We start from the raw sequence: 13,598 nt of genomic DNA on the forward strand, positions 1-13,598 counted from the left end.
TGTTCGGATAATAGTAACAGTAGCTAATATTCATCAGGCATCTACTGTGCTCTGTACATGGCTATCACACCACTGCATCTAATCTAAACCTCACAGCCTGTGTGGTGAGTACACGCGCGTGCGCGCGCGCACACACACACACACACACACACCCATACATACCACTTACATGCAGAGCCTGAAGCACAGAAGTGGGGGTGCCCACGTTTGTACAGTCGGGGGGAGAGGGCAGGCTCAGATCCAGGAAGTCAGACCCAAGGACCGATGCTTCTGTCCTTTTCACCTGCTGCCTAAACTTTACCTCATGTCAACATCACAGCACTAGAGGGAGCCTCCACAACTGACTCCCCAGTTCTTGATCTGCTCACTGAGGCCCAGTAGTAATGGGGCTGACTTTCCAGGAGTACAGAGTAGAAGCAAGTGTGCCTGCGTGTGTGACTCTGGGTTGCAGGAGGAGGTCCATCCTAACTTCCAAGGGCTTCACAGTAGGCATCTTTGCTCTTGGGACAAAATCCAAATTCCTTGCTGTGGCCTACAAAGCCATCCTATGACTGGGCAGCACTGACTTCCCAAAGCCTCCCCTGATTGGCTGACTTCTCCCTGTCACTGGGTTTCCAGTTCACCATGATGCCTCTGCCTTGCTCTTCCCTCTGCCAAGAATGACCTTCTGCTTGTTGGTCATGGAGATGATTCTCTTCTCTAATTTACCTCCGTTCCCTCTCTCTCTCTCTCTTTCTTTTTTCTTTTCTTTTTCTTTTTTGGCAGGGAAAGGGAGTTTCAAGACAGGGTTTCTCTGTGTAGCCTTGGCTGTCCTGGACTCACTTTGTAGACCAGGCTGGCCTTGAACTCATAGAGAGCCACCTGCCTCTGCCTCCCGAGTCCTGGGATTAAAGGCTTGCGCCACCACGCCTGGCCCTCAGTGCTCTCATATTGTTTATTTTCTCACCCCGATTACAATGGTCTGATATAACTTTTTTTTTTCTTCTGTATTTCTCGCTTCTAACTAATATGTACACAGCAGGAAGTCTGGGAAGGAACTCATTTACCATTCTGTAGCCTTGAGCCTTTGATTGAACAGTGCCTGACAGCCAGCATATGTTTCACAAATTTTTGTTACATTTTCTTATCTTCTGTTGATGGTCTGTCTTCCTCTCAGCTAGGGACCTCACTGTGGCCGGAACTTCCAGACCCAACACGGGGCCTGAACATAATCAAGGGATGTTGACAGAAGCACTTTGTGGTCTTCCAAGGTCTCTGTTCTTTTTGGTGGAGTGACCATAGCCATTGTAATGGCTACCCTTGCGGGGAAAGACCTAAGACAGAAGAGGCTAATGACCCAGCGGGGCGGCACACCCAGGCTGATGTAGGGATCACAGCTCACACCATTTAAAAAATTTTTTTTTCCTTTAGAGAGAGAGAGAGAGCTGATTTAACACTGGGCCTTGGCACCCTCTGTGGGCCTGGTTTAAAACCAGTGCCCAAGAATCTCACTCTCTGAATAAGGTTGTGCAGGTGGCTGAAATCTAGTCTAAGCTTTGCTCTCCCGACAAGGTGGAGTGGGGGAGGTGGGACCGCGCTGCCAGAGGAGGGGCTTTCTTTGTGCAGAGGCTAGTGGGGCCTAAACAGAGACCGAAGATGTGCGGCCTCTGGCGGCAGGGATGACACGTCCTTCTTCTGGGCCTCCACAGCCCCTACCTTTCTCCGCAGCAACGATTACCTTGCCATGCCGGCAGGGCTCTGATCCGCTTCTTTGCTGGGCCAGCAGAGAGGGCTGAATGTGGTTACAACAGTCTGTGCTTCAGATCCAAGACATCTTCCACACCTCTCTGCCTAGGATCACAGTGTGTAACAATCACAGATGTACATGATCGCAGAAAGCAACTACTCGTCTGATCCTGAAGCTATAACAGGTGCAGAGGTCCTACATGGCTCCTCTAGCTTTTCCCTTAGCGATGCTTTCAGCCTTCCCGCGCTCCGCACGTTCCTTATACCGGCTTGTGAGTCTGGAACGTAGCCTTCCCCCTGCCCCGGCTCTCCCCTATATCCCTCTTTCTCTCATCTGCTTGCCACCTCCGCGGGGAAACCAGGCGACCAGAGCCTAGCCGGGCTCGTCACTGTGTCTTGCTGCGCCCAGTACCAGAGCGCACATAGAACAGGGTCGTTTGGCTCGCTCCGAGAGAGGAGGGGACCAAGGACAGGAGGGGGAGGAGAAGAGGCGGCGGCTGGAGGAGCGTAGGGCGGAGGCGGCGGCAGGAGGGAGCGCGCGCGCCGGCGGCGGCCGCCCAGGGCCGGGGCCGCGCGCCCAGCCTGAGCCCGCCCCGCCGCCGAGCGTCACCGAACCTGCTTGAAATGCAGCCGGGGAGCCGGGGCGGGCGGCAGCGGTGGTGGTGGCGGCGGCGGCGGCAGCGGCAGCCCCGGCGCCGCGGCAAAGACTTGGCGGGCTGAAGCGCGGCGGCAGCGCGGGGGTCTCGGGGCGCGGCGGCCGGAGCCCCGGGCCCGCCATGGGCCGCCCAGAGCGGGGCGCGCTCCGGCCGCTGGCGCTGTTGATGCTGCTGCTGCTGCTGCTGCAGCTCCAGCATCTCTCCGCTACGGATCCGCTGCCCGGCGGCCAAGGTGCGTACAACGCTTCCCGGGCCGGCTCGGAGCCGCCAACAAAGCGCGGCCGTGGGGAGGGGGCGCTGTGCGGCGAGGCCCCGCGAGAAAGGCTCCGGAGCCCCCGGCTCCTTGGATTTGCCTTGGACACCCGCTCTCCGCATCCGTTACCGGAGCTCTGCCGGGGCTCCGGGCACCCTCTTGGAGGGGGATGGGTGTTGAAGGGAACGGTCCCTGGCCGTTGAACTTTGCGGGGGGTAGTCGTTCAGGATCTCGGGCAAGAGGTTGGTTTATTTGACACGCACGCTTCGCGGCGATGATGAGCGAAGCCGCACAGCCTTTCTTGACAATGCGTTTCCGGGGACCCCTGCGGGCCGAGGAGAGTGACAGGTAGCGAGGGGAGCTGAGCTGTGCTCCCAGTGCGTGTGTCGCCAGTGTGCGGAGCTCCCAGCAGGCTGAGTCTGCGTAGACCTGACTTGGGCTATGTGTCTGAAAACAAGGTATAGCCACGGGCCGTAAGCTTGTATCCGGTCTCGCGGTGCCATTGGTGGGTCCTGCAGAGAAGAAATCCGTGGCATCCTGTGCTCGCTCCCAATTAAGGTGCTTGAAACCCGGGGGCTTACCGGTATCTCTCCCTTTCCTATATCTGCTGGACTTCTTGGCAACCAGAGGTGCGCCGTAGGGAGCGAGCGCCAGTGCAGTGACCCAGCTCACAACCCCCACCCCCTGCAGGGCCAGTCAAGGAGTGCGAAGAGGACCAGTTTCGGTGTCGGAATGAGCGCTGCATCCCCTCCGTATGGAGATGCGATGAGGACAACGACTGCTCGGACAACAGCGACGAGGACGACTGCCGTGAGTCCGGGTGGTCAGGGGAGGGGGAAGTGTGGGGGGCGCCATGCTTCGCTGCGCACGTGGCTGCATCCGTCAAGGGGCCACCTGCCCCAAGCTGGCGGCCTTGTTCCTGTCTGGGTAGCTCTTAGCTGTCGGCGGGAGCTGGGTGGCAGGCGTGTCTTGCTTAGTTAGGGTGGAGCCCAGCGCTGTTGGCCCAAGACTGTGGGCGGGGACGCGGCAATCTCCGCACACCTCTAACCTCTAGGGATCGGAACCCCAACCTGGACCCCACTGGGCATGCACATTTCAAAGTTCCACGCAGCGCGGGCCGCGAGGGGCTCCTACTCGGCTCGGTTTTATGAATGAATGGGCTCCCCGGGGCCCCTGATTGGCTGTGCAAGTACCACCCCACAGGCCCGTGGCCGGAGCGGCCAATCGTGGGGCCGGCGGTATGCTGTGTACTGCACAGTGCGCCGGGCTCTAGGCCCTGCCCTGGCCCGCCCAGGCCGCACCCCTGCGCGCATCCTCCACGTGGTAGGCACAGATCCTGGTCACAGCCCGCTGTCGTTCTGTCGAGTCACCCTTGAGACAGCGTTCTCCTTCAGTCAGCCCAGCCTGGGTATGAGTCATGGGGCCGACAGCGAGGAGGGGCTCAGGAAGAAGAGTGTGTTTCCTGGAAACAACTGAAGCAACGGCTGCCTTTGCTAAGCGTGGACTCTGTACATCCTGAGTAACTAATGGAAGTTTCTCTTGCACGGGCCGGTGTTCAGGTGGCTGTGGGCTTGTAACTGAGAGCTCGATGAACGGAATGGACTTCCTGGTACCAAGAACCTAGACTTTTCTAGCCACATGTACCCTGGAGGCCTTTCAGTAGTCATTATAGGAGGCTTGCTTGCACTGCCTGCCGGTGTTGGGCATACATGATCAGGCCAAGCCCCGCAGCGTGGGAGCACAGAGTCAGAACAGGGAGAGCCCCAGGCGGGCACATGCCAAGCCCTCAGGAAGGGTAGGCTGAAGGCACTCCCACTCGGAAGCAGTCTGTTAAGTCCTTGATTAACATTTTTGGGGGGCGGGGTGCATGTGAAAAGCATGCATGTGAAGATAAGAGTACGATTTGTGATAGTCGGTTCTCTCCTACTTTGTGGGTGCCCTGCCTCGACTCAACATCTTCCAGCTTGACAGTAAATGCCTTCACCGGCCCAGCCGGACGTTGGTGAGTTCTGTTGACTGTTTGCCAGTCAGCCTGACATTTCACTCCGTACTAGGCTAGAGCAGGCTCTTGGGCATACTGAACCTGACTGCCTCGGTTTCTCATTTGAGCTGTAGCTGCAGCCCATGGGATGCTAACACTCTTCACCGTGGTTTATGTTACAGACGAAAAGCGGGCTCTGGGCTTGAGTTACTTGCTCCATGGCTACTGAGTTGCTAAATAGAAGCCTGAACTTAAGCATCTTCTACCAGAGTTCTTAGCCTAATCCTTATCTTAGGGTATGCCGGTGGTTGGGTAAAATATTAGAAGGGATCTCATGCCTGGGCCTTGTTCTGGTTTTCTTAAAGGGGCACACAGAGGGCTGGATACAGAAATAGAAACCTCATATCTTTTTGTTGTTCTTGTTTTGTTTTGTTTTCTGAGGTGGGGTTTTCTCTGTGTCACCCTGGCTGTCCTGGACTCACTCTGTAGACCAGGCTGGCCTCGAACTCACAGCGATCCGCCTGCCTCTGCCTCCTGAGTGCTGAGATTAAAGGCGTGCGTCACCACGCCTGGCAAAACCTCATATCTTACCCCTTGGCCCTTTAAAGCACTAGTCTTGTGAGTGTGGCTGTGATGCTTTTCTTGTCATCTTGTTTTATAGCTAGAGATACTGGCTCAGAGAGATGAGGTGGCTTGTCCAAGGTCACACAGCACAGGGTGGCCTTGCTCTCCAGCTACCTGTTAGCTCAGGCCATAAATGGATGTGGCAAGGAGTGTGGTGTGGACATGAGGCCCTGTTACTCTACAGAAGGATGTGGGCATGATGGGCAGTGGTGGCTGGTCATCTGAGACTGGACTAGGAGAGCGCTCAGGCAGTCTGGAAACCGCTTTGGTTTGAGATGGGTGAGGTGGAGTCCTAGGCACTCAGTGGGCAGACATCCATGGCACTAGTGGTGTGAGGTGGAAAGTGTAGTGGCTTCTAGTAGCAGTAGATGTTGGCTGCACACGGCTTGACTCTACTGGATGCCCCCCAGGAAACCTGTCTCTCCTCTACACTAGAACATAGGAAGTTATCTCATGGGTCAGGCAAGAAGGGGGCTGGGGGGACGGTATTTAGATATACTACCCCACAGAGCTGGAGAAATCACTCGCCAGTTAAGATACTTAGTGCTCTTGCAGAGGACCAGAGTTCAATTCCTATTATCTACATCCCTGTCCTGTATCCCATAACTGCCTGTAACACCAAATCCAGGAGATCTGATCTGATGCCCTCTTGTGGCCTCTGTGGTACCAGCGTGTGCGTGTACACACACACATGCACACACTGAGAATCTGCCATTCCATGCCACCTGCCCAGAATCACTCCACCCCTGATCCCTCCCTCTCTGCCCTGTGCACAAGGGGCCTGGTTGCTCAGCCTCTGTACCCTTCTAGGCTGCAAAACAGGGCAAGGGAAGTGCTTGTAATTGGTTTAAAAAAAAGAAAGAAAGAAAGAAAGAAAGTCAATGTAGGCATGATGAATCTTTAAGTGTTTGATGTAGCCCAGAGTACCAGGGAGGGGACTAAAGGCAAGAAGGGAGCTTTTGCATTGAGGAGGCTGTGACGGGCTTCCTGTAGAAGGAGGCTACTGCTGAGCTGATTCCTAGAAGACGTGTCTTCTTAAAATAGGGGCACAGGGCGGGTCATGGTGGCACATACCTTTAATCCCAGCCCTTGGGAGACAGAGGCAGGTGAAGTTCTGTAGGTTTGAGGCCAGCCTGGTCTACATAGTAAGTTCTGTCTAGTCCAGCAAATGGTACATAGTGCGACCCGGTCTCAACAAACAAACACATAAAAGGTGGCACAGACACCATGTTCCGGAGGCCACCTGTGCTCAGAGTGATGACCTGACACTTAAGTCATGTCGCTTGTCCTTGTCTCTGCAACTCACACGGAGGTCTTCTAAGTCTTGACCCTTATCTGCAGGGAGGGCTTTTGCCTCACAGCTGGTGGGCTAGGGAAAGGAAGCTTACAGGAGCTTCGGTTCCCAAGATGACTTCAAAGCGGAGGAAGGGTCTGACGCCCTAGGGTTCCAGCCAGGGGAAGTCGGGTGGGACTCCAGTCTGTGAACTCATGTAGGACTGGGTTTCCTGTTGCTTCCTGGTGTCTGGGAGCAGAGGTGGGGAGTCTGGTCTCTGGCCAGGCCTTTGCTCCTGGGCCATTAGACACAACACCTATTTACCCTTGCGCAGCATTCGACTCTGGCCAGGCCTGGTGCTCCTCCATCTATAAGATGGTTGACCCTGTGAGGCCTGAGCCGTTCCCACCTTGTAGCGGCTCAGAGGGGTAAGGGACAGTTGTGTTTAAGGGAAATTGCTTTGGTGTGTGCATTCAGGCATGCAACGATGGGGCCTGTGCAGATCTCCCCACGCCTCCCTTTCTCATCCTGAGATGATCTGTGAGGCCGATTGCCCCAGCTCTTGGAATGCTGGACTGCTCTGTGGGAGACTGGGTCAGGGAGCAGCCTTTTCGTGCTCACCTGTCCCTCCCTTGCCTTAGCTAGCTGCCACCACCATCTGTCCATCGCATTCAGGGAAGAGCAGTTACAGCTCGGCCTCCCAGGTTTCAGGCCCACTAGTTAGTTGGTTCAGGCCAGGCTACAGAAATTCCAGAGCTTGCTTGGTGGTGGCCTTATGAATGATGACAGCTTGGCCACCGGCCCTGGCTTGTAATGTAGCCCACATCTGGCCTGCAGGGTACAGCCGGGACACCAGGCCCCACTTTATTCCCCTTTCGGATCGATGACGTCACTGCCAAAGCTGTTCTTCTCTGAACCTTGGCTTCCTCGTCTGACCAAGCTGTTCAGCCTCTCAGCACCCTGAGAATGAAGCTAGCACAGTGGTCTCTTTGTTGGCCTTCCTTGTCGGGCCCTGTGCCCACTGCCTTCCAGCCTCTTCCTGCATCCTCCTGTGAGCCTGGTCACCATCACGTCTTGGTCACCTTCCCTTTGTTTCTCCCCTGTGGCCCTTTGTGTGTTCTGCTTGCTTTCCTAGGACCCTCCTCTCACGTGTTCCACGGTTTTCCAGTGTGTCTCAGCCTGTGGGTTGGGACCCCATTGAAGGCCACATAGCAGATAGTCTACATGTCAGAGATTTGCATTATGATTCATAGCAGTAACAGAATTACAGTTATGAAATAGCAACGAAATAATTTTGTGGTTGGGGGCCACCACTACATGAGGAACTGTATTAGAGGGTCGCAGCATTAGGGAGGTTGAGAACCACTGTTGGAGACTTAGACAGGTCAGAGAAGGGGTCACCACTCTCTCCTCCTCGGGCTTAGATAAGGGACTTCGGGGACAGTGCTGAAATCCCAACTCTGTGTAGCCCTGGATCAGAAACCCCAGAGCTGTCCTCTCCTGGCTGAATGGCCCTGGTGACAATAGTTCCTCCTTCCCAGAGATGCAGGGCTGATGAATGGCTGTGGTGAGCACCTTGGAGGCTGCTACTGGAGTGGGCTGCCCAAACCCTGCTCCAAGTTTCTAAAGGCTCCAGCCGAGGGTGTGGCTTCAGGCAAGTGCTGCTGTGGAGGTGGCTCTGAGATGGTGGCAGAAAGTGCCTAGGGCGGGGCTGGGGAAGGGGTGACTCTAACAGACAAGGCTGGTCTCTGAACGTAATGTGGGTCTGGGAAGAGCAGGTCCTGAGTGATTAGCCTCCTGCTTCTGTCTTCTCTTCCAGCTGTGTCGGCTATCACTGTGGCACTCCAACAGGCCCCAAGCTTGCCTTGATGTAGGTCCAGGCTATGCTGCTGGGCTGTTCCAGCAGGACTTGGGGGTGCTGTTGAAGGCTCTCCCTTGGGCCTTCCATAGGGCCTCCTGGGTCAGAGTCCCCTAAGTTTCTGAGGCTACAGCTGGCCCCGTGGCTGTGGCTTCCTCCTCGCCCACAGCCTGCAGGCTGCTGACATGACAGCTTTCTTCCTTGGAGAATGAGGCAGCAGGTGAAGCCGAGGGACCCAGAGGGCTAGTAGAGCAAGCACCCCTTCAGGGTGTAGCCAGGCGGCATTCTCCTGGTCCAGAGTGAATGGTGCTGTCCCCAAGGCCCTCCTAATTCAGGAAGTCAGGCTGGGTGCCAGCAGGGTCTCTGAAGGTGTGGCCTAGGTGCCAACTCTCTCAGGGTACCTTTCCTCACCCTGTCCCCTCTTTAGCCTCAGGCTCTTCCTCATTGTGCTGGCCTTGTGTTGAGCACCAGGGACTCCGGAATAGACACCTTCCTCTCTGGAGATTTTCACCAACAGAATCTGGCTACTAGCTCAAGGCCTGTGGCAGTGTTGGGCAGCTTGTTTTCTTCAGCACTTCTCATCTGTTTTCTTCTTATCCCCATTTTAAAGAGGAAACAGGAGCCCACAGCGAAATGGCATGGCTTGTGTGCTGCATGGGGCCTGGTGCTTCCGGATTGGAGCCCTGATGTCTAAAGCCGTAGCTCCTTCTTCCCTTTCCTTCCCCCTTCTAGTTGTCTTCTTCTTTTTCTTCTTCTTCTTCTTCTTCTTCTTCTTCTTCTTCTTCTTCTTCTTCTTCTTCTTCTTCTTCTTCTTCTTCTTCTTCATCTTCTTCTTCTCCTCCTCCTTCTCCTTCATCTTCTCCTCCTCCTCCTCCTTCTTCTTCTTCATATTTTCCCCCTTGAGACGTGGTCTCACTCTGTAGACTGGCTGACCATGAATTCACAACTATCCTCCTGCCTCAGCCTCCTGAGTACTACGATTACAGACACAAACCAGCTTCTCTCAGCTCTGTCCATCCTGATGGAGTCAAAGGGTACATTGCTCAGCAGTGTCTCCCTAGGGTACACGCTTCGCTTCTGGCCTGGGGAGTGGGTCTGGGAGGAGGCCTTCTCGGAGACCCCATGGAGGTGCAACACAGGGCCCCCTCTCCTAGCCTCATGGGCTTCTGTTAGCTGTGCCATTCAGAAAGGAAGACCCTAATGTTCTGATGATGGGAAGAAGGGAGTGTCAACCCTTTGTCACTGCTTCACCTACACTCTGCCTTCTGGCTTCTGGACGCCTGGCAGCATCAGGGCCCAATTCTCAGAAGCAGGGTGCTCAGCTCCCTAGCGGAACTCGGGCGAAGAACAACAGATATGCTCCCTCCCACTCTTTCACAGCCATCTGCCACACCTCTCTGTTCACTGGCCAAGGGGCAGACACATGCCTGCCACACCCCAGATCTTTGGATAAAGTGATTGTTGTGTGTCTGTGGCTTCCTGAGTGTGCTCTCTGCAGGATCTTAACTTACACAAGATTTCTAGGCAAGGCCTGGCATTGTGTGATTGCATGTCATCGAAGAAAAGGCCAAGAGTCAAAGTCACTTGCCCTAAGTCACCTGGTCAGGGGTGGGACTTGCTTCTGGCTGTAGCGACTGTTGGCAGCTAAAAAGAAGAGATCAGTTCACACACACCCCAGTCACAACAGTGTGTCGGACCCATAGGTGTGCCACAGATACTTTTCCAAGCATTCTAGGCATCGCTACCAGGCCCTGTCATGGGGTGCGCTGGTCCCTCCTGAGAAATACTAGCCCCCGAGATGCCCTTGACCATCCTCCAGGAAGGACCACTGGTAGCAGATATTTTAATCATCAGCCCCTAAGCTCTCTCTCTGGCTACAAGCTGCTATGTCACCCACCCTGGGGTTGGAATGGCCCAGGAAGAGCTGAGGGCCTTAGGGAAACCCTGCTCAGTACCAACTCCTTGGGGGTATAGACTCTGGGGTCCTATCAGATGATCAACTCACCCAACACCATCTACCCAGTTCCCATGACTCCTGACTGCCTTCATCTACAACCTTCTGGATTTATTTACTTCCTGTGTATAAATTTTTGCCTGCATATATGTGTGTACACCATATGTGTGCCTGGTGTCTTCAGGGGTCAGAAGGGGGCATCATATCCCTTGGAATTGGAGTTATAGATGGTTGTGAGCCACCATGTGGGCGCTGGGTCCTTTGCAAGGGTAACACATGCTCTTAATTGCTGAGCCATTTCTCCGGCCCGTTCTAGAGCCTTCTAGAACATGGCAGGACACACAGGTGAAAGCCTTCCTGGGAAACTGCATCCGCCAAATCCATGGGAGTGGTCCTGTGGCCCCACTCTACCCTGGACACTGGCCTTGAGGTTCTAGAAGGAACTTCATCCTTGTTATTCTGTCAGTTTCCTGCCACCAGCTTGTCACACCTCAAGGCCCCCCCCCCCCCACAGACATTGCACGTGGGAGGCAGACACTGGCAGTGAGTAAGCCCCACTGCCCTGAAGACAGTTTCAGGCTGAGGAGCCTCACAGTACTCACTCAGGTACTGGTAATTCCGGAGCTAAAACTTTGGTTGACTCTGTTTATCCATGCATTTATTTTACCTCACAGAAATAGCTTTTTTTTCTGATTACATGAAAGTAATTTTTTTTAAAGATGAGGTCCCGTTATTCAGATCATTTTCTCCTCATATCATACGTAGCTTCCCGTGCCAGTAACATAGATGCACACTGTTTTAAAGGGCTGGCGGGTGACATGTGGTGACATGTTCTCCTATGGAGAGAGGTGTCTGTAACCCCAGCACATGGGAGGCTGAGGCAAGAAGACCCGTGAATTCTAGGCCAGCCTGGTCTTTATAGCTAGAGCCTAACTAAAAACAAACGAAACAAAATACATGAAGCTCAAACAGACACCAGAAGGTGACGATGCCCTAGGAAGGACGTGGCTAGCCTGTGCATTTTTATCATTGCCCCGTCCCTTCCCACCTCAGCAACACCCCTACATGCCCTACTGACCCAGGTGTCCAGCCAGCCCAAAGGACCTTCTGTCCCCTAAGCATAGGGCCACCTTGTCCCAACCCCGTGACACAGACAAAGTAGCCATATCTGGGCCACCCAGAGCAGGGATAAAGGGCAACTATGTTCTGCCCGAAGGACACTTATTCACCAAAAAACCCACAATAGAACCCAACTATTGCTTCATTTGTTCTAATACATTGTAAAACCCATCTCCCTTTTAGCTTTCCGTGATTTGTGTCTGTTCCAAACTCTCTGCGTGTCTTGGGCAAGTGGCTTTCTCCCTCCACCTGTTGGTCCTTGCCAGGTCTGCACTGCAGGGTCTTCCAAGTTTCAGACTCCTGCCTGGGGCCTGAGCTTAGGGCTGGAGCTAGCCTGGGGGAAGGGAGACTACCCTGAGCTATATAGAGAGAGCTGCTGAGCAGTTTAGGATCCAGAACACAGTCTCAGGTTCCAGGCTTCTCAGACCACATTCCCTTCTGTTTGCTTAAGCTCCTGGCCAGGCTGCATGAGAGTACAGCGGTAGTGGGGAGAAAGAAGTGATGCTCAGCAGCCCCTCAGGCCATGCTGAAACACCTGCCACTGCCACAGCGTGGCGGGTGAAGACCTGTAGACAAACACTCCTAGCCCCTTCCTGAGCACAGGATCCCTGCATATGGAAAGAGCACTGTCGGCCACTGTCCTCTGCCAAGGGTGCTACCGAGAGAGCACAGGAGAGATGTAGGTCAGCTGCTCCGAGGGCGGGAAGAAGGTGACCAGGCTGCAGTAGTGCCTCAGCTGCCATCCCCATCCTGACTGCAGTGGGGCCCGGGGCAGCTGCTTCTAGGTGGCCCCGGGAACTGGCTCACCCTTGGTTCACAGTGAGTCCAGGGTGACATCAGGGACATGGCAGCTGATGAGAGGCAGGAAGGTCCCACCAGGCCTAGGTTAAGCCGCCTGGCTGAGTAGCTGCGGGCAGCGTGGGCTTTCCTGATGGCTGGGTTCCAAGGACATTCAAGCCAGCTCTCCTCCATCCCCACTTCCCAGACCTTGATCTGCCATCTGCTGCCCATCACCCTTAAGTCCAGGTTTTTTATTGTCTGTTTTAGAGAGAGAAAGAATGTGGTGTGGGGGGAAAAATGTGGTGTGGGGTAAGTAGGGAGGTGGGGAGGATCTGGGAGGGATTGGGGGTGGGGAAAGAATATATCAAAATAGAGTATATGAAAAAAATTTCAATTTAAAAAAAGAAAGTCCCTTCTTTTGGCTGTGCACACAATGTATGCTTGAGAGCAAGTGTTACCAGGAGGGAAAGTGACCGTTCTGGACAAACCAAGGTGACACTCTTCTTCCTACCCCTGCCAAGGTAGCCCAAACCAAGCGAAAGTCCTCCTCCAGGCTATTGTGGCTGGGGTTTATTTGTAACTGAAAGGGTGCTGTTCCTAGGGTCTCTGTCCTAGCCTGTCCTGTGCCTCTGCACCCTGGCCACAGCCTGGGATGTGCTATCTGGCTTCTCCCTGAGGACTGAGGTAGTTACCAACAGCTGGGGACCAGGCTGCAGGCCCATCTTGCCACATGACTGTTTGGCAGGTTCTTGAACCTTTTTTGGGGGGGGTCTCTACTTTTTGGAAGTGGGGCACCTTTAGGCCCTATTCATCCCAAATCCTCTAGGATTCTGTTGTTTCCCCCCTGAAATTCAGGGTGTTCATAGAAGCTGGAACTGACCATGGTCAGCTCCATGGGGGGGTCTCCAAGGAGCTTCAGGAGGCTCAGACCATGGACAGAAGGGGGAGCTGTGAGAGCCAACCCTATGGACCGTAAGGGCCCTGCCCTAAACCTAAGCGGACATGGTCTGAACTGAACACAAAGACAGGAAAGCATATTTAACCCTGTGTGTGTGTGTGTGTGTGTGTGTGTGTGTGTTGTGTATGTGTGAGTGTGGTATATGATGTATGTGGGTGTGTTTATATGTGTGGTGTGTGTGGTGTGTGTGTGTGTGTGTGTGTGTGTGTGTGGTATATGTGTGTGTATGTCTGGGTGTGGTGTATGTATGTATATGGGTGTGTGTGTGTGTGTGTGTGTGTGTGTGTGTGTGTGTTCTTACAGAGTCCAGAGGTTGCTATTGCTTGTCTTCCTCTACTGCTCTTCTTTCCATGAGACTGGCCTCTCGCTGAACCTGAGGGCTCAGGGTTAAGCTGGCTGGCTCACAAGCTCCTGGAC

General features: G+C 54.3%; 1 protein-coding gene across 6 annotated transcripts in view; it reads left to right on the forward strand.

Annotated features, from left to right (window-relative positions):
- Positions 1 to 2,483: 2,483 nt before the first annotated feature.
- Lrp8 (LDL receptor related protein 8) overlaps positions 2,484 to 13,598 on the forward strand; it is a 70,805-nt gene continuing 59,690 nt past the window's right edge. For all 6 annotated transcript variants that reach the window (XM_051171496.1, XM_051171497.1, XM_051171498.1 and 3 more), the window contains exons 1-2: positions 2,484 to 2,613; positions 3,325 to 3,444. In XM_051171496.1, the coding sequence (XP_051027453.1) occupies positions 2,502 to 2,613; positions 3,325 to 3,444 (232 nt within the window). In that variant the 5' untranslated portion in view covers positions 2,484 to 2,501. The remainder of the gene's footprint in view (positions 2,614 to 3,324; positions 3,445 to 13,598) is intronic.

The sequence above is a fragment of the Acomys russatus genome, chromosome 29 (assembly GCF_903995435.1).
Source record: "Acomys russatus chromosome 29, mAcoRus1.1, whole genome shotgun sequence".
NCBI lineage: Eukaryota > Metazoa > Chordata > Mammalia > Rodentia > Muridae > Acomys > Acomys russatus.